Here is a 25,565-nt window from a genome sequence, read left to right on the forward strand (position 1 = left end):
AGGAAAAGTTTTTTTTCAGAGGAAAATGCAGGGTTTGTCCTTACCCCTGACGTCAGATCTTGCTTTAATAAAACCCCCGAGGGCTGCGGGAAGAGCTGTAGCTGGTGCTCCTGATGGGCTGGCCAGTCTCGGCCCAGCCGTCCCGAGAGGTGGTGGGTCTGCTGGGCTGCTCGGTCCATGCCGTTGCCACTGACTTCCAGGCATGAGGTGGTTCCTGCGCTGGATGCTGGCAGTAGTGACCACAGCAGCTGCGGGCAGTGCCCTGGCCACGGTGAGTCCTACCTGGAGGGGTTCAGAGAGGGGCCCCCACAGGGCCAGAGGGGCTGGAGCGGGAGCGAGGAGGAGGGCTGCATGGGGTCAGCAGGTTCCGGCAGGGCCAGGAGGAAGGGGCAGCCTGAAGGAAGGAAAGTAACAAGCCCTCCACGCCTCCCTTCACACCTGAAACAAAGCTGAAAGGAAGGAGCCCTGGGAGCTGGGGGGCTGGACTCCAGACTCGGCTTTGCCAGGTTTGGCTGTGTGACCTTGCACTAGTTCCTCACCCTCTCTGAGCAGCATAAAGTGAACAAGTTGTTAGCAGACTTCTTGAGCCTTTCGATTTGGAAAAAATGAGTCCCCAAGGGTTGGGTATACCACAGGAAGGGGACGTGGAAAATGCCAAGAAAAGTTGGAAAGGAAAATGCCAGCTTCCAACAAAAGAGCCTCTTGAGTAAACAGTGCTCGGGATAATTTCTAACCCCGACCGCCACGGCTCTGGCCTGACACGGACCTCCAGTTTATGCAGCGCGCACGGCTGGGTCCTGTGCACGACGCCCACTGTCACTGGGGCCTCCTAGGCTTCTCTGTCTCCCACCTCCATTCCAGGGCACGCCAAGGGGAAGGGAGGAAGCTCTGTACCTCCAAGAAGCTCAGGGAGCCAGACACGTGGCGGCACAGAGGCCGTCTGCAGGGCTGGGTGTGGGCGTGGGCGTGGGCACAGGCACGGGCGTGCTGGGGGGCAGCTGGCAGAGCCTCTGCATCCAGGATTCCTCCGCCTGGCCCTGGGAAGCCAAGGGCTGGAGGGGGGATGCGAGAGGGGCTTTCTTGCCCACTCACACGGATGGCTTCCCTTGGGATCAATGGGCCCCATTCATGGATGAGGACACTGAGGCTCAGGAAGCAAGTAGCATAGCTGTGGGCCCCCAGACACCGATTCTGATTGGGCTGGACCTGAGGCTGAGAGCTGACGCCACCTATAAGCCAGGTGCCTCGTGGGAGCAGGGTGGTGGGTTCCCCCAGCACTGTGCAGGGTACAATGAAGGCAGGGAGAGTCTGTCTGACTCACGGTTAAGTCCTCCGTGCCTTGTGTGATGTCTGTCTGCCGTACACAGAACACATACATTAACATTTCTGCAAATGAAAGAAACGGAGATGGAGCAGGTAAGGGACTTGCCCAAGGTCCCCGAATCAATTGGTGGCCAGAGTTCAAACTTAGATCTCTCCTGCCAAATCACACTCTTTCTTCCAGAGCTTTCCCAGCTTAGGGGAAACTGAGCATTTCCTGCAGNATAAGCCAGGTGCCTCGTGGGAGCAGGGTGGTGGTTTCCCCCAGCACTGTGCAGGGTACAACGAAGGCAGGGAGAGTCTGTCTGACTCACGGTTAAGTCCTCCGTGCCTTGTGTGATGTCCGTCTGCCGTACACAGAACACATACATTAACATTTCTGCAAATGAAAGAAACGGAGATGGAGCAGGTAAGGGACTTGCCCAAGGTCCCCGAATCAATTGGTGGCCAGAGTTCAAACTTAGATCTCTCCTGCCAAATCACACTCTTTCTTCCAGAGCTTTCCCAGCTTAGGGGAAACTGAGCATTTCCTGCAGACAGGAGAGAGCCAAGCCAGCCCTCTTTTCAGGGCTGCTCTGGCTGGGAGGGCAGGGGCTGGCTGGAGAAGAGGTGAGAGGCACGGTGAGGTCTGCGTGAAAAGGGGAGGGGACAAGCCTGCCGGGGGTGTCTTGCTGGAGCCCTGAGTGTCTGCAGAGCCACTGGTGCTGGGGAGGAGGGGGCGCTGAGCCATGGGCTCAGCCCAGGGGACACGCACAGGACCCAGGAGCCCAGGCGGTCCCAGGCAGCAGAATGGAGGGCAGGGTCCCAGGAGGAGACAAGGCACCTCTCCTCTGTGCGGGCCCCTCCTCTGTGCAGGCCCCTCTGGGACCATCTCCAGGAACCCCATGCGACCCACTCGTTCCCCAGTTCAGGAACTCCCTGCACAAAGCCAGGTGCCAGGCCACTCGGGGCATTCTACCACCCCCCACCCCCTCCTCTGTGAGGGCCGTGGGACAAATGGCAACCAGTGCTGTGCTTACAGCCAAATCCCAGCCGCAGCTGTCCCCGACCCTGGCACGTAAGGGGAGTGCAAGGCCGCACAGAGCCCCGGTGGGATTTCCAGTGGAAAAAATGATATGGATGTGCGTATGGGAGGAGGCGCCTGTGCGGACGGCCAGGAGCGGCTGAGGAAGTGGGGCTGGGGGGGCCTCACCCTATCAGAGGAACAGCATTATCTGGAGGGTCTGTAATCGAAGCAGGAAGAGATAAATCAGGGGCGGGATGGGCAGCCAGTGCAGAAACCGAGCCAAGTATCTCCGGAACGTAATAGGTGATAAAGGTGCATGCGGAGCAGACTTGCTTCCCCTCTCGCTGCCCCCTTCTTCCTTCCCCGGGATTCGGTGCCCGCCAGGGGCCAAGGCACTCGGTGCGGTCCTGGGCCGAATGCTGTGTAGGTAACTAAGAGCCTCCTCAGTTCAGCCAACAAACCCTTATTAAGTGCCTCCCATGACTCCCATGGCAATATTATTAAGCAGATGTCATTATCTTCCTTTGTAGATGCAAAACCTGGGGCTCAGAGAAGTTAAGTCATTTGCCTAAGCTCACACAGTGAATACACAGTGGAGCCAACATTTGGACCCAGGTCTAGCTCTTGGCCACAAGCCCACTGCCTTTATGGTCCCCATACTTGTGCAGAGGTGATGAGCCTGTGGTCCCTGTCCCTACCAGAGCTTACAGGCCAGTGAGGCAAGAAGGCAGATGTCACCAGAAGAAAGAGGCCGGGGCAGGCTCTGCCCTGGCCTTCCAGCTTCAGCAAGTCCCTGAACTGTGCTGGGCCTCACTGCCCTCCCTTTTTAAGGGGGCCATGATGGCAGCCCCCAGCTCCCTGCAGCTGGGGAGTGAACACGGGACCCCTCAAGGGTCGGAGCGGGGACTGGGTGGACAAATGTCGTGCTCACAAATTTCTGAGCGAACACGAGGTCTTTGGTCGGCCACCCATACCACCTCTCGTGTGTGTGGTGCGCATGGCACGTGTGTGCGTGGCTTGCCTGAACTCGTAAGTGCCCATGGTGCACGTGCGTGCCTGAGGAGGGTGTGCTGGGTGCGCAGTGCAAGCTCCTTCTCCCTGCTGAGCGCCCCCTGCAGAAAGGCGGGGGCTGAGCCTGTGGCACAGCCCTTTTTCAGAAGAGTGAGGACGTGAACCACGATGCCTTCACGACACCTTCTGTCTGCAGCTGGGGTCTGAGGAAGCATTTCAAATCCCACCCACACCCCAGACCCACACGTCCCCTGCTCAGAGCCTCTCTGGCCACTTGGGCATGCTGCTCCGAACTCACGGCCGTTCTGCCCACAGCTTCTGTGGGGCGTCGGTGGGAGCTCGGCAGGGACGAGCTCATCGTCCCACCTGGCACAGCCCTTGGCAGGCTCCCCCTCTGGAACGGGAACAGAACTGTTTTCCCTGGGAGGCCAGACCCTGACCTCGGGCTGGGCAGTCTCCCTGGGTTCATGAGCAGCATGGGGGAGAGGCGCCTCCCCCAGGTTTCAGAAAATTGCCCCCCCAACCCTGCCAGCAAAGCAGCCAAACACCAGGAGGCTGCCTTTGGCTCTGTGCAAACAGCGGGCAGCAGGGCAGTGGGGAGGGTTGCTACACTCACCGGGTTCCATATGGTTCAGGGCGGGGACCTGGGAGGGGCCAGGCAGGATGCCTGTTGCAGCCCGGAAAGGAAGGAGGGGTCACAATAGCACGGTGGACGCTGTGCTCATTCCTTCACAGCGCCGACAGGACGCCCTGTGCCCCCAGGACCGGAGCCCTCTGGGTCTGGGCACAGCGTCCTGAGCACTCCGCATGCACCAACTGGAGCGCCACATGCCCGCGAGGCCAGCAGGGCCCTCGCAGTTTAGACTGGCACTGAGGCTGCCAAGCACGTGACATGTGGCGAGCCCCAGAGGGTCTGTCAGAGCCGATGCACGCCGGGTCCCTGCGACTCCGCGTGCATGTAAGACTGTGGGGCTCTCCTCGTAATTTTTTTCCTATTGACTCCACGTTGACATGATAATTTTCACATTGGGTTCAACGAAATACGTCATATTTCATTAACACAAATTCCCCCTGTTCCTTATTACTTTTAGGGTGGTGACTAGAAATGTCAAGTTCCATATAGGGCTCACATTATGTTTCACTAGACAGTGTTAATCTGGAAAGACGCAGGTGTAGACAGAGGAATTGTCATGGGTGGGGAGGAAAAATACCAAGTTCCGATCCCAGCTCCTTCACTTACTAGCTGGGCATCCTCAGACAAGGAGCCCAGCCTTTCTGAGCCATGGGTATGGCTGTAAAAGGCCTAATATCAGTGCGTGTGTCTTGGGTGTGCTGGGGGAGTTAAAGAATGAAGTGCAGGTGAGACACACAGTGGTTCCCTCGGTTCCAGCAGCAGGGGCGAGGGGTTCCTAGCTTGGGCTGAAACGCTGACGGCAGACGAGTTCCACCTCCCAGTGTGCAGGCGTTTGGAGAGACCTGGCTCAGCGCCCGGTGGGCAGGGAGAGGGCAGGCTGATTGGGGGGATGTGCGGGGATCAGTGCTGGGGGCGTGGGGTCTTCTGAAGCTCCAGGGTCTCCACATCCTGGCCAGCTTCCCTGCACATTTAAAGAGAGTCAGTGACCACGTTTGGTTTGTCACATAGGAGAAAGAAATAGTGATGGTGATGATGGTGGTGATGGTGACAATGGCAGTGATGGTGACGTTGGTGGTACTAATGATGATGGTTTTGATGGTGGGGATGGTGATGCTGGTGGTACTAATGATGATGGTGCTGATGGTGGGGATGGTAAGGATGGTGGTGGTGCTGATGGTGCTGACAACGACTCTTACAGGGAGACTTGTGTCTTACAACCCTGAGTCAGGGCCCCTGTTGCTGACCGTGGACTTCACAGCCCATCCATATAATTTCTCCATGAACTCTGACAGCTCCGTTCTGGGCCCACCTTTTCCTGTCTACAGAGATGTGGTGATAAACGGCTGCCTGGTCCCTACTGTGGAGGGAGGCTCGCACATGGGAGGTGGCTTTTTACACTAGCAGAGGGGAGTGTGTTGAGAACCAGAGGCCCGTGGGAGAAACATACCAACTCCAGGGCCCTGAGCTCTGACTCCTGGGGGGCAGTGCATGTGAAGGGGCGCCTCGGAGACTTTTGTGCACACTCGACTTAGAAACCATTGCATCAGAAGGACTCCAGTCTCTCCTTTTGCCTTGACATCCTGTTAATCAGCCAACTCTCCTCCCCCTCCCCCTTCTCAGACTCTCCCTGTGAGAAGGGAGTGGAGGAGGAGGGGGGTAGAATCGGAGGAGGAACTGGGCAGAACAGGAATAATGGACATTCCAGGGGATGCGATAAAATCTGTGCCCGCCCGTCCCAAGGCCCCCAGTCTGGAGGCAAGTCCAGGCTTGGGAGGGCTGTGGGTCTGCTGAGTTTTGGTGTGGAGGTGCGAGTGGGGGGGAGGGGGAAGTGAGAGAAAGGGAGGGGCCCCAGCCCCTGCGGAATCCCTCTCTGAGTCCAGGAGTGGAGGGAAGGGACCTGTGCTACGAGCCTGCCCTGGGCTGGGTGCCGGAAGCGGGCGGTAGGGCGTCTAGAACAGGGAATCTCCCGAGAGAGCAGGGGACTCATAATCCCACCTTTGATTGGCCTCGCGGGGATGGCCGGGAGACCAGTCGAAGGAGCTCCTTGCTGGCACCTGAAGGGCAGCCCACCAGGGACCCAGGTTGAAATCCCTAGGGGCTCACTACTGGGAGGTGCTCAGAAAAGGGGTGTCCATCCTCTCACACGGTGGCTGCCCCAGTCAGTCACACCAGCAGCCAGGGAACAGAGTGGTGACGCGGGTGGGGAGGGTGAGTGGGTCACTTGCACAGCCCCAGGGCCCCTGCCCGGCCTTACATTCTCCCCCAGCCCCCACTCCCTTCTCTTCAGGGGAGGGGTGAACACAGATTGCTTTCCAGACAGGGCAGCCCCTTCCCAAAGCCCCCAGCCCAGCTGGGCCAGCTCAGGCCATTTCTGTCTCAACCCTGCCCCCTCGAGGACAATCTGGGTGCAGCCTCCCCAGCTCCAACAAACCAATGCTGGGACCTGCCCTGTTGTTCACTGAGAGCTGGCCCAGCCTGTGCCAGGTGCAGCGCTGGCCACAGAAGAGGCCAGAGAGAGCAACTCATCCCTAAAAAGCCCCCCGACATTTTAGGCTCCCCTACCCTTTTCTGGGGACCCTCAGTAGCTTGGGCTCAGTCCCACACAATCCTCGACACCGTGTTGTCTCATTTCGTGTGTCTCTGTGCTGTGATGCACCAGGTCTTCTTCATCTGAGCTGTAGCCGCATAGGAGATGCTTAGTGCAGGGGTGCGATGGGTGGGCGGGCGGAGGAATGATGGATGGGTGAAGGAACAAATGGTGAAGGAGTGCAGCAATGACACCTGGATTACAAACAAGGGATTTGGAGGGATACGCGGGTCGTGGGCCATTTCCCAGCTGTGAGGCCTTCCGGTCACTTAAGCTCTTTAAGCCTCAGTTTTCGTATCTGTGAAATGGGGATAATTCTAGTGACTTCTGCCTGGGCCGCTGGCACATGCTGTCATCATTACCATTTTGCAACAGAGGAGGTAGGAGCTCAGAGAGGGGAGCGTGGGCACAGGCCACAGAGCTGGGAGGGCCAGGGGCTGGGGAGGGAGGTTCCCCTCGAGACAGAAGTCATGCCTCTTGCGCTTTGCCCCAGAGCCTCATTCGCCAATGAGCCTCACACTCTCTCACCAGAAGGCGGGCCCACCTTCCAGTCACCCAAGAGGACATTTCAGGTCCCCTGCGGGGCCCGCCCACCACCACTAGCCTCACGCTTCCTGCTCCCATGCCCACAGCCATGTGTTTTTGTGAAAATGAGGTAAACTGATGCGTCAAAGTCAAGTTAGACACTGACCTGTCCCCAGGTCCATTTTCAGAGAGCCGGGGAGAAACCAGTAGATCCGCATCTGCTTGCCTTTCTTTTCTCCTTTTTTAAAAAAATTTTAGAAAGATTTTATTTATTTATCTTTAGAGGGGAAGGGAAGGAGAGAGGGGAAGAAACATCAATGTGTGGTTGCCTCTCATGCATCCCCCACGGAGAACTGGCCTGCAACCCAGGCATGTGTCCTGGCTGGGAATCGAACCTTGATCCTTTGGTTCACAGGCCTGCGCTCAATCCACTGAGCTACACCAGCCAGGGCGTCTGCTTGCCTTTCCACGTCACCTCGCCATGCGCCTATGGCTCTCCCTACAGCAGCTTTGCTCTTTCCCTTCCCAGTTGTCATGTGCTGAGTTCATCCAACCAGTAGGATAAAGGGGATCAACTCATTGCTTTTAACCACCTCCTGATCCCCTCCTCGTCCAGACGGTTAAGTGCCTGACACGGCCCAGTCTGTCCACTGGCTGGGTGGCCGATAAACAACTGAAATCTGTTTCCCACAGTTCTGGAGGCTGGAAGCCCGAGACCCAGGTGCTGGCGTGGTCACAATCTGCCTCTCTCCCTGGCTCCTCCCTGGAATCTTCCATGGATCAGCCCATGATGGGAGGGGTGAGAGCCGGGGGCTCCTCCCCCCTTACCTACCTCCCTCCCAAGGCCCCACCTCCTAGCACCACCCTCTTCGGAGGTCAGTGTGCAAACTGGGGAGGAACACAAACACCCAGATCTCAGCAGGCACTATGCTCCTTTCTCTTTCCATTTTTAAGTCACTTTAACCAAACAGCAAAGGCAAGGCACATCACGTGCAGTGAACTGTGCCTGGCCTGTGTACAGAGTGGTGGGCAGCCTGGGATGGTGCAGAGTGGTGTGTGTTCTGCACCAACTGGTGTTCGGAAGGCTGTGAGTAACACGGGACGGTGCAGTGGCATTCGAGTCACGAGTTAACAGAGGAGGCCGATCCAGAGTCCCCACGCTCTGCCTCCCCTGCCCAGCACCCAGGGGGTGGTTCCCATCCTGCAAGAATCACCAGAAGTCCAGGTCAGAACACAGATTCTGGGCCCGGCCTAATAGAAGGGAAGCCACGTAGTCAAGGCGGGGTCCGGGAGTCTGCATTTCAGCAAGGTCCACAGGCCTTTGCTGGTGCTTCTCAACCTTGGGTGCACCCTGAGCCCCTGGAAAAACCTCAGTGCCAGGCTCCTGCCCAGCCCACCTTAGTCAGGGTGCCTGGGGGTGCAGAGGTGGGGCAGTATCCAGGCACAGGTGTTTAATATTAAAGATTCCAGGTGCTTCCAATGGAATGCTGTTTGAGCAGGGGCTGGATTGTTGTTGGGAGGGGCTACTGAGGAGGGTGGGGGGTGGGACAGGTGGGTGAGGCTGGTGTGCTCAGTGTTGCACCAGGGGAACCCAGCAAGGACAGGCTGTGACTGGGGAGCACTGGGCACCCTGCTCTGCCGGGATGTGTCTCGGCGTTGCCTCCTCCTTCCTGTCTTCCCTGTAAATGCAGTGGCATCTGCAGAAGTCCATTCCAGAGGGCCATCATCAAAGAGACTTTGATGTGACCACCCGCAATTTGGACGGACACGAGGCTGGGCTCCACTCTCTCTGGCCTTCCTGGGACAATGTTTTGCCTCCACCTCATGTCCCTCATCACGTCTGCTGTGAGATGAAAACAGTGCTGGCCCGTGTGGCACCGGGCTGGCCATGGTCAGTTTCTCCCTCTGTACAAGGGGTGCAGCCGGCCCTGGCCGAGCAGCTGGCTGTGGATAAAAAGACAGCCATCAGGGCTGCCTGGGGAGGTTCTGGCTTTGCCGTCTGCTCCCGTTGGGCCTGGCAAAGCAGGGTCAGGCTCTAATTCAAAGAAAGCAGGAGGCTGGTGAGAGTGCCAGGGGACCCCAAGGGCGCTGGCACCTTGCCTACCGCAGCTGGTGACACAGAGCCCTCTCCAAATCTTCCTGTGTCCCCACCTACCTGCGTGAGCCTCTGTGCTTTATGAGTTTCGCCCATAAAACAAGAACAGGTTTATTGCTTTGGGTTGAAAACAGAGAATCACAAGAGATACTTTCTCGTGGTCACTGGGACAAAGTGTGGCAGAGGGTATGAGCTCAATGGCCACGTCGTTCTGCGCAGGCACCAACAGGGGGTCTGAGTGACTGGAGACACCCTCCCCAAACGGCCCCAGACTGTCCATTCTAGGTCAGCACAAGTAGGAGCTCCAACAGACCTCCTGCCACCCACAGAGGGGACGGGCTCTACAGCAGGGCTGATGACAGCCAAGCTGATGGCTGGCCTCCAGGCGTGGCAGGGCCAGCGAGCTGGGACCAGGGTCTGGGTCACTTCTCAGGGGGGTCAATGCACACACTGTCTGGGCGCCTCTTTGCTCTTGAGCCGACACACTTCTCCTGCTACTTTGAGGATGAAAACGGAGAGTCCATATTTTTATGACAATGATCCAGGTACTAGGTAGGGCAAAGGGCCAGTGGACGTGCTGCGCCACCCTGCTTGTGTGAGTGTACGTGACTCTGGGAGGTCTTACACCACTAGATGGCGCCAACAGCAAGGGCTTGGCACAGAGGAGCCCATCCAGGGGGCCTCTCTGCCACTTCCTCCCTGGGATCTTTAACTTGGTGTGGAGACAGCAAGCTGGACAGTGATGGTGTGGAGACGGGTCCCACCAGGTTACAGCTCACCCAACTCAACTCGCAGTGTCCAGGCTCCAAGTGTTTGGGGGACACTCTGGGGACAGGGGGGTAGGGAGGAGAAGTCATGCTCTTAAGTGCCACACACCAGCCCCTGCGCAAGTACATCTGCACACGCTGTGAAACCTCGGGCCCCCAGCGGCTTCTGGGGGGCATTCCTGTGACCGCATCACACATGGGGGTGCTGAGGCTTGGGACAGCTAGGAAGCTTGTCCAAGGCCCCCCGAGAAGGCCACTTCTGTCACAGGCCTCACACTCTCTCCATGGGTGGAGAATAAGGTTCTGCTTGCCCTCCGCCAGTGCGGGAGGCTGCCCCCCCTTCCAGCACAGCAGGGAAGCCTCTCCTCCCTGTACAGTCAGTCGGTCGGAGTGAAGTGCGCTCGCGTATGTGGGGTTGCATTTAATGACTTGGGGGGTCCGTGGTCACGCGGTGCTTTCAAGGAAAAGTGAATGAGGTAGGCAGACACCTACATCCCAAGTGAAGACTGACCGGCCCTGGTCACCCCACAGCAGTGTGCTCCACCCCAGCAGACGCATCTGACACCAAGCCCGGAGGTGACCGGACCTCCAGGCAGGGCTTGCCTTTTTGACTTCCACAGGTCCTGCCCTGGTGGAAGGGATTTGTCACACTGACCATGCACTGGGCTCCGAACTGGAGTCCAGCAGATCAGCATCCCAGCCGGGACACAGCCCTCTGCACACAGCCCCATGTTGTGGCAAATCGCCCCCCGTCTGTCCCTCCTATCAGCTGCGGGTCCCCTGGGCGCAGGAGATGTTCCCCTTTTTCTGCAAATGCTGACAACCTCAGAGAGACTAAGAGCGAGCTCCGCAAGCGTTTGCTGAGTGACTGAAAGAGCCCAGAGGAGGCGGAGGGGGTGGAAAGGGGAGCTAAGAGAGTCGTTTGCGCCTGGGCCCAGACGGGGGCCGTGTGGCCCTGGACCTGTCCCTCTGCCTCTTTGGGGCTCAGTTTCCTCCTCGGCAAAGGGAGGAGACTGAGTGTCCCGGCCTCTGTGGTTCGACAATGACGGGCAGTTCTGCAAATTCCACCATGAGGGCTCCTCCGGTTTCAGATGCAGGGGTGGCCTGGGGCCCGCCTGCACCTGGGTGCCTCTGCCCACCTCAGACTCTGAAGTCACGGGTGAGACGCCTGGACTGGGTGCCTCCCCGCAGGGACCGCACCAGCCTGGAAGGCTGACCGAAGGCCCGCTCTCTGTGCACTGCGGACTCTCGTGGGCCCAGGTTTCCTCCTGTGTAAAGAGTGGGGGTCTGGGTGGTTGTCCAGGGAGGGGAGGGAAGGTGACTGGACCCCAGAGGTAGAGGCAGCTTGAAGCCCACGTACCTGCTGTCCTTTCCTGTGCTCAGAGGGGAAAACAATGATGACAATTAAAAACAACAGTAGCCGTAGAAACAAGTTGGCTGGCTGAGCCCAGGTGTTGAGTCTGAGTTTGGGGTCCCTGTGAGCTCCGAGGGGCCCTTTGTGGAGGAAACAGGGCCTCAGCTCCCACATGTGTCACTCAAGGCCAACTCACCGACCCCCAGGAGGAGGGAGGAGGGAGAAGAGAAGGGGGAAGGACACAGCCATGGGGCTTTGGTGGCCAGAGTTCTGATGCAGAGTCCAGGCCCACAGCCCACCAACGGGGGGTTCAAGCAACTGGCTTCATGTCCCTGAACTCCAGGCTCTTGGCCTTATTTCTCCTTTTGAGGAGAAAGGAGATGGGCCATTAAATGCATGCAGGAGAAATATGACTTCATGTAAGGCTTTTGAACACCGTGAAAGTGGGAAGATGCTGGCAGGCCCTTTGGGCTCTGACCCTAGCCTGGCAGCCCCCCTTTATCTCTGCCATCCCCCCCCACAGGCCCTGTCTCTAGCCCCCACGGCCATGATCTTCACCCCGGCACCCCCGGAGGACACATCTTCACAGCCCCAATTCTGCAAGTGGCCCTGCGAGTGCCCACCATCCCCACCCCGCTGCCCGCTGGGGGTCAGCCTCATCACTGATGGCTGTGAGTGCTGTAAGGTGTGTGCCCAGCAGCTCGGGGACAACTGCACAGAGGCTGCCACCTGCGACCCCCACCGGGGCCTCTACTGTGACTACAGCGGGGACCGCCCGAGGTACGCAATAGGAGTGTGTGCACGTAAGTGACACCTTCCCTCCCTTCTGGCCATTGGCCCCCCTGCACCCCCCAGTTCTGGCCCAGGGCCCCTCACCTGGACCCTTCCTCTGGCCAGGCTCCTGCTCTGCAGGAGGTGTCCCTCACTCCCCCACCCCCCGGCCATCATTAGAGGCTGGAGGCTGGGCCCTACGGGACAAGGGGAGATGCCTGCGTTCCTCTTGCCTCCGGAACCCGGCATTCTGCTCTTTCCTCAGCCCTGGAGGCACATCCATGGCAGATGCCAGGGGGGAAGGGGCTACCAGGACTGGCTCGGCCTGGCTGCATTCTCTTAGTGGCAGGACCCCCCACTGGGTGCCCGTGGCCTCCCAGGGCCACTAGGACCCTGCCGAGCTCCAGCTAGTTTAGTGATGCTGTAAGCTGAAATAATACACACTTTAAAAATTCCATGGTCTTGAAAGAACAAAAGCCAGCAGCCTGCAATCATTCCTTCGTACCACCCACCCATGCCCAGTTACTACAGTTACTCAACTTCTCAGCCCTCTCTTCTGGTTGGTAGTTGTAACTGCACAATACAGATCAATTGTTCTACCTGGACCGACTTAAAACGTCTATCAGCGACCTTATATGACAGCTAGTGGGCTAATGACTCAGCTCCTCAATGTCACGTGGCACCTCCCTATCTCCAGCGTTGTCATGGTTATGTCTGCACGGCCATCCCAACCCTCGCTATTATGCGTATTCGAGCGTTGTTTGCTGTGCAGGAGATCCTGTGCTCGTTTGAATTTCCTTTCTGATGAAGCCCTGTGTTTTTCCTGGCGTTTCTATTTGCCTTTGCTTTTTTTTCCCCCTCTAGGTCTTTAGAGTATCCTCATGTAAAGGGGGGGCTGCTGGTCTTTGTGTTCTGTTTTCTCTTTGAGTGCCACATCATGGCCCTTTCGGTTCCCGAAGACCTCCTTTCTGCCACTTTCTGATCCCTTGCTTCTGTCTGACTGGCATTTATCTGGCCTGAGTCATCTAAGCCTTCACCCAGGAAGCATGACCCAGCACGATGCAGAGAGGTGACCAGGCGTCAGGACGGGGCAGCCCAACCTCCGAAAAGTCCCTCAAAGCCTCGTAAACCCAAGAGCCTCTGTTTTTCTTTGGTGACGAATCAAGCCTTCACCATAACTCTGGCTCTACATGCACCCTGTTTCGTAGTTGCAAACAGCACAGTCTCTCATCCACAGCTAGCCCGCTGCACCCCCGGGAGGGGTTGTGGATGAGTTGTGGATGTAACTCCAAGTCAGACAATGCCATCTGAGCCGAGGGGCTAACCTGTGAGTGCTTCCTGCTCTCTTCCCATTGGCATGTGTGTCCCCTTCCACAGCAAGTCACCTGTCTGCGGCTCTGCCAGTAACCGCCTGTGAAACCCCATCCTTCTGTTATTCCTGGTGTTCAGATCCACCATGCCCCCCAGAGCTGGGTGTTTGAATGGGACTTACAGCACCGGCCTGCAAAGGATCTCCCGACGTGCTGGTTAAAAGTGTGACTCTGAGCCCCCGCACTGCCAGGAGTGGGCATGGAAGCCACACGCTTAACAAGCTCCCCGAGTGATCTTTGGGTGTGTCCGAGTGGGAGACCGACATACAGCAGCCCCCCCTTACCTGCAGGGTGCGTTCCAGGACTCCCAGCGGAGGCCTGAAACCACACATAGTGCCGAACCCTACACATGCTCTGTGTTTTCCTATATTTGCACACCTCGGTAGAGTTGAATGTATACATTAGACAGAGCAGGAGACCGACAGTAACGACTAGTAACGAATAGAGCAGTCGTCACTGTGTTCTGTACGTAATGAGCGCTGAGTGCGTGAGGTGTTAGAAGTGAAGTACGGGTGACTCGCACACAAGCCCCGCGACCCCGTGAGAGTTGATCTGATCCCCAAGCCGGCTGCACGGTGAGTGAGGGACGGGGCGTCCACAGAGTGGACACGCTGGACAAAGGGCGACTCCTCTTCCGAGTGGGAGAGAGCAGGAGGGTGTGGGATTTTAGCACGTCATTCAGAACAGCCCGCAATCTAAAACTTCTGAATGGTTTGTTTCTGGAATATTTTCTGACTTGGTCGATCACAGGTGACTGAAACCGTGGGGAACAAAGCCGTGGATGAGGGGAGGGTGCCACTGTATGGAATCAGTGCCACACTCGCTCCCCGAACCCAGGTTTGGAGGCTGGACTCAGCCTTCCGGCACTCGAATCCCCTCCCGGCAGAGGAGGCTGTCTCCTCATCTCTCTCCCCTTCCACAGCTGTTCTTCAAGGTTACTGGAAAGGTCAGTCAGTTCACCGGGATTGTAACAATCTCCAAAGCTATATTGACCTATTAGCATGTGCCAGGCACCACACCTTTGCAGACAGGCCCTCATGGACTCAGAGCCTGTGCAGGCCTGAACTGCCTCCCCTGCCTGCCCCTCCCCACCTGGAAACCGCCCCCTCCACCCCAGCCCACCCACCCCTCGGTGTCTTCAGCCACGGCGGCCTCTCAGCTCCTGCTCACCATGCACCTCTGTGTGCTTCCTTCCTTTCATTTGGGAGGAAGACTGTGGCCTGCAGGAGACTTTCATAGGTGTCACCCTGGCCAAGGTCTGCAGACGCTGGAATAAATAAAGTTGAAAGGTGTTACAGAGCTTCTCAGAGGTTTTGAGTGTTTCTGTCCACTGTCCAGTTCCCAAAAGGGGAGCCGTCAGCAGAAGCCTTCTCTTTTCAAGCCTCTTTGCACAATGAACTCTTCTGTCCCTGTTGGTTTTGACCTGCCCACCCACCCCACCATACACACACACACACACACACACAGACAACCACATTTTGTGCATATGTGTACGCCTGCACACACACACACACTCCCTGGCGTGCTTCTGGACATCTTCCCAGAAACACTGCCATAGTGTGTGAGTTCGTGAGCCCCTCGTTCAGGGAAGGAGAGCCCAGGGCCTGACGGTGACAGAGAGGAAGACACCATGGGGCAAGGACAGGGGGTGAGAGAAGGACGAATTCCTCATCCAATGGTCCACTTGGCCAAAGGACAGTTCCCAGACCAGCTAAGCCTGTCCTTGGAGAGGAGCCCATAACTAGTTCAGGACAAGACAGGTAATTACAAATGAGCACTTGTAATATGGAGTCATAAAACGCAGAGCGAGAATGGTGGGGACTCTGGCGAAATGTCGAGTGCAAGCTTTGGCTAGAGAGGTGGCCGGTCCTGGGCACCAGCCACGATGGCAGGCGGAGAAGTGAGCCTGGTCTCGGCCATTCCTCTCTGTTTTCGAGAAAATCCAAAAATCCAGATTTGGGTATAATTTGTACATGTTGGCAACACATTCAAAAAAATTTTTTAAATACTCTATGAGCCAAACTAAACACTTCCGTGGGCAGAGAACAGCCTCTGAATTCTCCTCTTTGGCTATTTCTGTTGCATAAACACTATTCTGCCTTCTTCGCCGCGGGGGCAGGCCCGGGGCAGTGTGGTCTGCTGGAGGATCGTGAACTTGACCGGCAGATTTGGGTTTTGAATCCTGGCTCTGGCGCTTGCCGGCTACGTGACCTTGGGCTCGTTGCTGAAGGAGCTTAGCCAGACCAACCGCATGTGGTTGTTGAAAGTCAGCTAGGGAATGCGTTCGAGCCTCAGGTGGGATTGGCTGCCGTGTCCACTGCTATGTTCTGTGCTTTAACTTTCCTTTGGCGACACCCCCTTGGCGCTGTCTGAGGTCATCCTCAGAGGGGGCAGGCCCAGTTCTAGGCTCAGACACCCCAGTGTGGAGCGTGAGGGAGGAGAAAACCCACGCGCATAGTCTTTGGAGCTGGACAACTTGAGTTCGCATCCTGGCAACGTAACTAATGAGGGGTGATGACTCAGGGCTGGCTGATCATCAAGGAAAAAGTGACAAATGTGCCTGTCTCTTTAGGCATTTGGGATGTCAGGTGATCCACAAGAGCAGTTCCCCTGGCTCCCATCCATCCGTCCGTCTGTCCATCCATCCACAGATGCATTCGTGCAGGGAAACAATGACAGGGTTCCAACAAGGCCCGACCTGCCGTCCCTGCTCTCGTGCAGCTGACCGCCCTTTGGGGTGTTGTTGAGGGGAGTGAGGGCCCAATGGCAGAGCACGGTGACCTGAGTCCCTGGAAATCCTTCAATAAGAAGGAAGACGGCCAGGCCACACCCAGACTTGCAAGTCGGAGACGTGATAGGAGGTGGCGAAGGAGACTCGCCCAGCTTCACTGACGCTGGCCCTCCCATCGGTCAGCGAGTGTGGCTGTGGCCTGTTTTGTTTACTGCCGAATCTCCAATGCCTGGAACATCCCATCAACATGCAGGGAATGACTGAATCTTTGTTTCCACGTGTTCTGATTGGTTTTTCGTGTCTGCCGCACTCAGAACCATGGCCCTGGTGATATTTGTCGGTGCCAGGCTTTGTGCCTTGAGCTCAGGACAGGACAGGGGGCTGCCGCTTGGGTCCCCAGTCCTGCGATGCTCGGTCCTGTTACGCTGGCACCAGGTGTTACTCAATGAGCCTCAGCTGAAGCTCCAAAGGAACTCCTGCTCTCTCTCTGCTCAAGTCCCACCCACTCCCCATCGCTGTTGGGTCCCTGCCTTTGCTGACTCCCCCTCCCCCATGGTGAGGGATTCCCGGGTCAGGTGAGGTCCACGGTGGAAGGCTGCCCTGGCTGGGGCACCAGGCCTAACCTGGCCATGCTGTGTTCGCAGAGGTGGTCGGCGTGGGCTGCGTCCTGGACGGGGTGCGCTACAGCAATGGCCAGTCCTTCCAACCCAATTGCAAGTTCAACTGCACGTGTGTGGATGGCGCCGTGGGCTGCACGCCGCTGTGCCTCCGAGTGCGCCCCCCACGCCTCTGGTGCCACCACCCACGGCGGGTCAGCTTGCCTGGCCGCTGCTGTGAACAGTGGGTGTGTGACGATGAGGCCAGGAGGCTGCGCAAGACAGCACCACGCCACACGGGAGCCCTAGGTGGGTGCTGCGCGTGGGCCCTGGGAGGGCTGGCCCTGGGGAGGGGGGCGGACCCTCCTGGAGCTCTGACTGCCTGCCTATGGTTGACCACAAAGCCCGCAGTCCAGTTCCCAGTCCTCCACTCGCTAGCTGAGTGACCCTGGCAGAGTCACATCTCCTCTGGCCTCTGTTTCCCGTGGGCACGATGGGAGTGACACCCTCTGCCCTGCATGTCGTGTGGGATCCTCTGAGCATAGAATGAGGAAGGGCTCTATACAGAACAAAGCCAGGCACATGTGCTTCTTCACGATCCTACTTAAGCGATTGGGTGGGGGTATGGAGGTGGAGGAGGGGTGAGTGCGTGGCGGGCACCCGGGGAGGAGCGGCGGGAGCCGCAGGTGCAAGGGCAGGAGAGGCAGGAGACCTTTCACGGTGGCAGGGAGGGCCCCTCCTGTGGTCCTGACACTGTTGGGAGCAGGTGACTCTCTGCGATGGGGCTGCCGCCCTGTGCACTGTGGGACGTCAGCAGCGTCCCTCACCCCGACCCACTGGCTGCCAGTCACACCTGCCACGCAAACAGTCACCACCCAAACTCCCTGCAGACCTCCCTGTGTCCTGGGGGACAGAGTGGCCCTCAGCGGAGCCTCCCGGGCAGCCCTGAGACACTGCCATTTTCTGTGGGGACAGAGGAAAAAGCTGAGAGAGACAGATCCAAGAGGCAGGTTGGAAGCAGGAAGAGATTTTGCAGAAGCCAAGTGAGGAGTGTCTCAGAACGGAACTCACTGGAGAGCAGAGCAGAGGGCGCACTGGGGAGGGAGGGACAGCGGTTCCCCCACCCCCATCCCCTGCCTTGGTTCAGGCTGGGACTGCCTTTCTGGAGGGAGCTTGGGGGGCCCCTCAGCTCCTGGGCCAGCCCCATGAAAGAGGTGACAGGAAAAGCTGTGTCCCTAGCAACCCGGGGCCGCAGCAGCCCCAGCAGGTCCCCCAGTTGGCAGAGCCACAGAGGGTCACCAGGAGGTGTGGCAGCAGCTGTCTGCCCGTTGTGTGTGGCCCAGTGACCCCGTTCTGACCGAACACAGGCAGAGCCGTGTGCGTGACCCAGAAACCAAAGCCCTTTTTGTCCTCCCAGGCACACCCCGCCCTCCCCTCAGCCTGACAGCACACCCAGCTCAGCCAGCCCAGCCCTGCCCCTCCCCCCGAGAACTCTCCGTTCTCCCCTCTGTCTCCCAAACCTCCCCTGCTTCTCTCCCTCCTCCATCCCCTCGTTTTTTTTTTCGTCCATGCTCCCTGCACACCTGTCAGCCTGGAAGGTCTGCATGTGGGGAACGGAGTCTCCCTCTTTTTCCTCCTCCTCCTCCTCCTCCCATTGGAGGTCTTCCCTTTCCAATTCTGTTCCCCCCACCCCACCATTTGTAACACCTTTCTCTCCCAGGCCCCCTCCTCTCCCCTCCCCTCCCCTCCCCTCCCCACACTCTCTCTCCATCTGTCTTCCTCGCCTTCCCTCTGCCTGTTCCTTTCTCTGCTCTCTTGCACACTGAGACTGGCTTCCTCCTGGGGTCTGACTCTTGTGCACCTCGTTCCATCTTCCTGTGGGACCCCTCCTCTGTCTCCCTGGCTTTCCACCCACCTCCATCCCTAGCTCTTTCCATTTTCCATCTCTCCAAGAACCGGTGAGCACTCACCACACTCTGGATGCCGGGACGTAAACATTAACAGTGCCGTCCGAGAGTTGGTGTTTGCTGGTCGATGATCGAGAAACCACATGAGCCCACATTTACTGAGGCCTTACTAAGGGCCAGGGACGGTTGGAGTGCTGTCACTTGTGTGCCCGATCTTTTCCGGCCCTGGGAGGCAGAGGCCCCCGCCCATCCCCCTGGCAGGTGGCTGTGCTAGAGTTGAACCCAAGCTGTTTGACTCTGAAGCCCATGTGCTCCGTGACCATTGTGCCCTCAGCACTGCCCAGAGGAAATGCTGGGTCCTAGGGTGTGGCCACCGCCTTTGGCCTTCCCCAGGTAACCTTAACCTCACAGGGGCAGGAACAGTGTCTCGTAACCTTGCATGCCCAGCACCAAGCAGATGACCGAGACATCGTCAGTATCTAGAGTCCTTTTCTTCCCACACCAGCTCCACGAGGCAGATGCGATGGTCCCAATGAGGAGACAGAGGCCAGAGTGAGTTGTCTAGGATCCCACGAGCAGGATTTGAACTCAGTTCCCCCGTCTTTACAGATGGTCTTCCCCCCAGAGAAGTGGAAGGAACTCAGAACAAGTCCTCCTCTCCCTGGGGACCCACAACTAGATAGAAGCCAGCCTGCCACCTCTCTCCTTGCAGAGTTTCAGGGATCCAGCGTGCAGGGCAGTGATGGGGGCGTTGGAGGTGACAGAGCTGGGGACTCATGGGGAACGTGGTCCCCACTCTCGGCGGCTGAGAGTGAGCTTGAGCCCTGGCACAGGAACTGCGTTGCCTACGCAAGCCCCTGGAGTCCCTGCTCCACCAGCTGTGGCCTGGGCGTCTCCACGCGGGTCTCCAATGCCAATGCCCACTGCTGGCCTGAGCAGGAGCGGCGCCTCTGCAGCCTGCGGCCCTGTGACACGGACATCCGTCCACTCATCAAGGTGGGTCCGCCTCCCAGGGGAGCGGGGGTGGGCAGGACTTGGACTGCCCAGAAAAGCTTGGCTTTGAGCCCGGCTCCTAAACTTTCTCATGGGGCCATCGTAGAATGGGAATAACCAGGCCCCCCTCCCAACAGTTATGGGGGCAACGAGTGTTACCAGGTTGGAGTGTTGCACATTTCACTCAATGAAAGTGAGAGTGGTGAGCAGATTGTTCAAATCAAGGTCGCTCTGGAGAGAACCCAGGGCCTTCAGGAGGGCTCTTGGGGTGACTCTGAGGAACCCCCACTGACCGCCATTCTCTCTGCTCCTGCGCCAGCCATCCCCATGCACTGCATGACAGCCACACTGGGTGACAGGGGAGCACTAAACAGGGCCGGGGCCGGACAGCTGGAGACGGGGCATTCTTGTCTGCGGCTGACTGCAAGGGACAGCAACAGTCTCCTCGCATCTCGGAGCCCCAGCCTCCACACCAATAAGATACTGGAGTTGATCTCAGACAGCCCTTCCAGCTCCGAGGGTCGAGAAAAATCAAAATAAAGGACACTGAGGACGGTCTGCAGCAGACACAGCCGACTGCACTCCAATCCTCACTCAGAAATGGGCCTGACAGCCCGAATTCCAGTCCTCCTCACTTGTGCCATGGGACTGTTCATACGCCCGATGCCACTGAAAAGGAAAAAAGAAACAATTCAGGACTGATGGTTTCTTGGGGACAGGGTTGCCCAGTAGACCTGACAGCCCAGCTGCCAACGATTCCTCCTGTGCCCTGTCCCCTGTGCCCTGTGCCCTGCCATGGGCAGCCCTCTGTCAGTCTGGATCCTCTACCACCTCCTTCTCTTGCATCTCTTCTGCTCTCCCCTCCCTCTCTGATTATATTCCCTGTCCCACTGGCCTCTGTGTTCTGGGCACTTTGTGGGCAGTAGGTGCCCTGCAGACATCTCACCATGAAAGCATGATTGTACCAGCCAGCAGCCACAGGAAAAATAAGAACAAAGTCCCAAGCTCCCTGAGTGCACGGTGACCTCGCAGTAGACGGGGGCTCACCACAAAGCTCATTCAAGTCTCCTCTGTCACCCTGACCCCCACCTTTACCACCCAATTTTGTTTCCTTAAATTGCATGAGCCCCGCACCCCATGCACCTGGATCTGCTCCCCCTCCCTGCTCCGTTGTGGCATAGTGCTGGTCCATGGTAGACCCCAGAACCATTAGTTCAATGGGTTTAGTATGTGCCTACTATGCGCCAGGCATGGAATGAGACAGTAGACACCCAGAAGGAGCCCCACTCTTGACGGCCCGGAGCCCAGTGGAGAGCCGGGGCTCCTTTTGAATAATTCCCATCGAGTTAAAGAAGTTGCATGACAAGGGTGTGTGAGGGGCCACGGGAAGCTGAAGAGGGACAGGGCGGGGCAAAGCGTGTTGCCAGTCATGGAGTCCCCTGGTGGTTCTGCCACTGACCAGCTGGGGGCATTTGGTTGACTGAAGGAGCTACAAAGGCACCCTGTGTTGCTGAAACTGTGACGAAGGACAGGGCAGTGGCTGGGCAGAAGTGGAAGAAAGAAGGGAAATCACAGACAGGCAGGAGCTGAGTGAGCCAAGCCGGCCCCCTCTGTGGTCCTCGGGTCGACACAGCTGGGCCGTGCTGTGTCAGGGAGGGCCTTCCCAGCTTGAAGATGCTGCAGGTCTCAAAGTAAGGTGGAGGGCTTTCCTGTGGCGAGTAAGGAGGGACCACTGAGGGCTTGGAGGAAAGAGGTCATTGTTCGTCCTCAGAGCACCCCCAACTGACACCTTTTTCTCGTAGGAAGGGAAGAAATGTCTGGCTGTATACCAGCCAGAAGCACCCGTGAACTTCACCCTCGCCGGCTGCGTCAGCACACGTGTCTACCGGCCCAAGTACTGCGGGGTCTGCACGGACAACAGGTGCTGCATCCCGTACAAGTCCAAGACCATCAGCGTCTCCTTCCAGTGCCCTGATGGGCCTGGCTTCTCTCGCCAGGTGCTCTGGATTAATGCCTGCTTCTGCAACCTGACCTGTCGGAACCCCAATGACATCTTTGCTGATTTGGACTCCTACCCCGACTTTTCAGAAATCGCCAACTAGGCAGGCATGCCACACAGCACCCGGGGCCCGGCCCAGTCCCGGCAAAGCAGCCGGCCCCTGGAGGCCCCCCATGGAGCCTCCTCCCGTCCACTTCCCATTCATTCCTAATGACCCTGACCCAGACCCACGGCCCCTTTCCTGTCTCCGACCACTCAGATGATGCCGCGCTGCCATTCAGGCCCAGACTGCGCGCCCTGTCCTTGCCTGCGTTCCACAGGCGCTCTGGAGGAAGTGCCTGGCTCCTCCTGTCCCAGACGGTGCCATGGAGCCTGATCTGGCCTGTGCAAGCCACGGGGGCTTCCTCCTGAGTCTCGAGGGGCCGAATCGGCTGGACATTGAATATCCCTGATTCCCCCTTGAGATGCCAAGCACAAAACTGTTCAGATCCATTCGCAGGATAGGCGGGCTTTAGTTCAGTGGGACAGTCTGCTACTGGGGCCCTGATGGGAGGCGCCGTGACAGACAGCCCTGCCTCTGAGCACAGCGCACCGAAGCACCTCTGGTTCCAAAGATCTACATGCCACAGGCCACCCAGCACTCACCAAGTGAGGTGAATGGTTATTTGGCTTCGATTTCTCACGAAACACCGTGTCTATTAGTCCGGGCATCGTCGAGGCTGAGTTCCTCTCCATTCCTGCACTGAGAAGGATACCTGGGTTCATTTCGGTCAGAAATGCAATTTGACAAATTTCTTTCTTGTTCATGGAAAAGTCCCCAGTCAGCGCTGCAGGGCAGAGCGAGGGCAGTCAGCTTCCAGAAGGAGGGAGGACTCTAGCGTGAACCTGCTACTGGCCACCAGGACACCAGGGGTTGGCTGGACTCCTCAAATCCAGACCCTTGCCCAGCTTGGGGGCTTATGGGAGTTGGTGGAGCCCCTGGGGTGGCCTGTCTGACCCCTGAGAATGGGGTCCTGAGACATTTTTCTGCACTTGCGGAGCTTCAGATGCAGTCCAGGCCAGAGCTTCCCAAAATGACTCAGAGCTCCGGCCAGGTGGGGGTCAAACCAAGCAGTGGGTCTTGTCTGTGTCAGCCTGGGTGGCCGGGGTCACAGGGCTCAGGATACAATGTCCCCTTCCACCACAGTGGCCCATTTTACAGACTGGGGCCTGCTGACCCAAACAACGCAATTCTGGAGCGAAGACAGCGGGTTACTAGCTGTGTAGAAACAGAAACCTACTTCACGGGGAGTAAAAGCCAAAGAAAGGGGTTGAGGCTAACACGAAGAGAAGGCCGTCACGAGTGTGGGTGAGGCGAGTGTTTATTGTGCTAGTGAAATAGAAGTACTTAAGGTCACTATTCTTTCATGCAGTGCCGTCTACGTGCCCTGCTCACGCTGCACTGCTAGTGTACGGAACCATGTTTAAAGTGCCCACAATTATTTCTGTTCTCACAAATGTGAACTGGAATCTCAGCCAGGTGAGGGAATTCGGCCAAAGTCGCCCACCTGGTAAGAGGGGGAATCAGGATTCCAATCCCAGCTGGGCTGACGTCATAAGCCGCCGTGTCCCCTGATTTTCGGAGCTTCCAAACGCGCCCGAGCAGGAAAGTAGCTTAAAGTCAGAGACTTCTTTGCCCTTCTCTATGGCCTCTCTAGGCCCCTTTGCCAGCTACAAGAATCTGACGTTCAAAGCAAGCAGGTGCCTGGGCGTCCACACATACTGGGGGTGGGGGGACCGAAATCCGTGGGTCCCCGTAGTTAGTCCCCTCCTTCGTGTCAGGGCCCGTGCTCACCGGGCACTTAAGAGACGGTTTCGTTGGTCCAGCGCTGCATGTTGGACGGTGTGCAGCGAAGGGAATTCTGTGCGCAGAGGGGCCCTGAACGGGGACAGAGAACCACGACGTGTTCTCCATCCTGTGGCCTCCTGAATGCTCAGCCCAGTGCAAGGCATGCCCTGGGGTTGACAAATAAAAGAAACCGGGGGTGTGCTTTTCTTCATTCATTCAGAAGCTCCCTTTTTGCTTAGGTGTGTGACCATCCCATTGCTGTCAGCTGGGTCTTACTCTACATCCCATAGGAAAAGAGGCATTTAGTATTTCAAGAAACATATATGTTACTGAAAAAATTCTTTGTGAAGAGAACTTCCCCCTAAATAATCCCTCCCATAGCCTGTGTGGGCTTTTCTAAGGATGAAATCACCAGCCATCTACAAAGGACAAGGACCAATGACAGCTAACCCTGTTTGGAGTTCAGCACAAACGCAAGGGCGAGGTTCTCGCTGAATCCACAGCCCAATCTGGGAAACGAGCATGGCTCCCAGGACCTTAGAAAACCTGGTTGGAGGAGCTGGGGATTGCCCTGGGAATGGGTGGCAAGGGCTGGAATGCTCCAGTTAGTATTTGTCTTCAGAAATAGAGCCATCCTCTGCAGGACCATGTGGGGAAGGTCTCAAATCCACGTGGGGCCAGTGAGAAAGCAGTGGGAATTAGCCTGCAGCTGTACGACCTACTTCAACGCAAGTTAAGAATAACAATTGCAATGATAAGAATGTCCCCTTATTGAGTGATTACTTGATGCTAAGAACTATGCTAAGTTTTTGTGCTTTTACTAATTATCACGGCAGTTTGAGTAAGTTTTTCTTCTCCGTTTTATAAATGGAAAATCTGAGACTCAGAGAGGCTGAGAAATCAACCCTCAAAAAGCTGAAGCCCAAATTTCAGTTCATTCCACTCTGCCTTGCCCTTGGAAGGGGGACTCCAGACAGAGTGAAAATGACCCCTGTCGGAGGGTCACTATGGCAAAGGAGATCAAATTCCTCAGACACATGATCTCTCCAGCCCCTGTAACTCCATGTTCTAGGCCAAGGGAAAGATAGACTAAAGGTCAGTGCACCTTTGATGAAGGAATTCATGTTCGTGCCCGGAGGGGACTTCTCTGGTGTGCTTAGGTGTGGGAGGGGCGGGAGACCTGAATTTGCCAAACCCTCATTCTTGCTAAGCCTTACCGTAAGCACTCGCAGCATGCTTACCTCGTGCCAGGCCTGTGCCAGGTGCTTTACTGAAGTATCTTATTCAAGATAAGGCATCGTTATCTTATCCTCATATTAGCGATAAGGCAGCTGAGGTTCACTGAGGTTCACCGAGGTTCCGGCCCTCGCTCCAGCTCTCACCAGCTTCTGAACTACAGGCCCCGATGGCAAACCAAGGTCAGTCTGTCCTCTGAGCCACCTCTCCTGACATAAGCCCAGTTAGCTGGCCACCCCAGACCACAATGGTACAAGAGGCTTTGCAGACAAGAGCTGTGATTTTAACCGAAGCTGAGTCAGAGAGCGATCCAAGGAAGTAGACTCGGATGACGTAAGTGTCTACGATCGCACCAACAGCGTGCTGAGTCTCCGTGGGGATTGCGGGGAAGCAGCGGGGCCCGTGATGGTTGTATTGGATTAGGTCGTTGCTTCTGGAGGCTTAGCTGGATCCAAGGTAACTGCCGTGATGACCCTGCACGGCCTGGACTCCCGGATGGTCAAAACCAGTCAGTCCTGTGCCTCTGCACACGTATGTGCGTGTGTTTGTATATACGTGTGATTGTATCTGTTTTCAAACTGTGACTTAATATTTAAGTGTTCCTCCAGCAGTTTCTGTAAGTGACTAAAAACATGTACCAAAAAATCATCTTGGAATTTCCCAATAGAGAGGAAATCGCCCTTGGGCACTCCGTCCTGACTTACTGCATTCCTCATTCCGCTCATGAGTTGTGTTGTGTAAACATGTTTGTTCAATGTGAAGCATTTTCATTGCTCAGATTCCCTGTTTATAGCATTTCTCTTTAAAGCAATAAATCATGAGCAAAGTGACTTCC

At 57.0% G+C, this 25,565-nt stretch overlaps 1 protein-coding gene across 3 annotated transcripts; it reads left to right on the top strand.

The window, feature by feature from the left end:
- Window positions 1–25,560, top strand: CCN4 (cellular communication network factor 4). Of its 3 annotated transcripts, XM_037048584.1 has the most exons (5): window positions 2–271; window positions 11,823–12,102; window positions 16,816–17,076; window positions 19,387–19,670; window positions 21,470–25,560. In XM_037048584.1, exons 1-5 carry the CDS (start codon window positions 203–205, stop codon window positions 21,767–21,769), a joined length of 1,194 nt encoding a protein of 397 aa, XP_036904479.1. In that variant the 5' UTR covers window positions 2–202; the 3' UTR covers window positions 21,770–25,560. The 3 variants fall into 3 exon arrangements, with proteins under 3 accessions (XP_036904482.1, XP_036904479.1, XP_036904481.1); XM_037048587.1 differs by lacking the exon at window positions 16,816–17,076 and having other exon boundaries at window positions 1–271; XM_037048586.1 differs by lacking the exon at window positions 2–271 and having other exon boundaries at window positions 11,868–12,079.
- The last annotated feature ends 5 nt before the right edge of the window (window positions 25,561–25,565 follow it).

This window comes from Sturnira hondurensis, unplaced genomic scaffold (assembly GCF_014824575.4).
Source record: "Sturnira hondurensis isolate 20B ecotype Veracruz unplaced genomic scaffold, ASM1482457v3 Scaffold0006413, whole genome shotgun sequence".
Taxonomy (NCBI): domain Eukaryota; kingdom Metazoa; phylum Chordata; class Mammalia; order Chiroptera; family Phyllostomidae; genus Sturnira; species Sturnira hondurensis.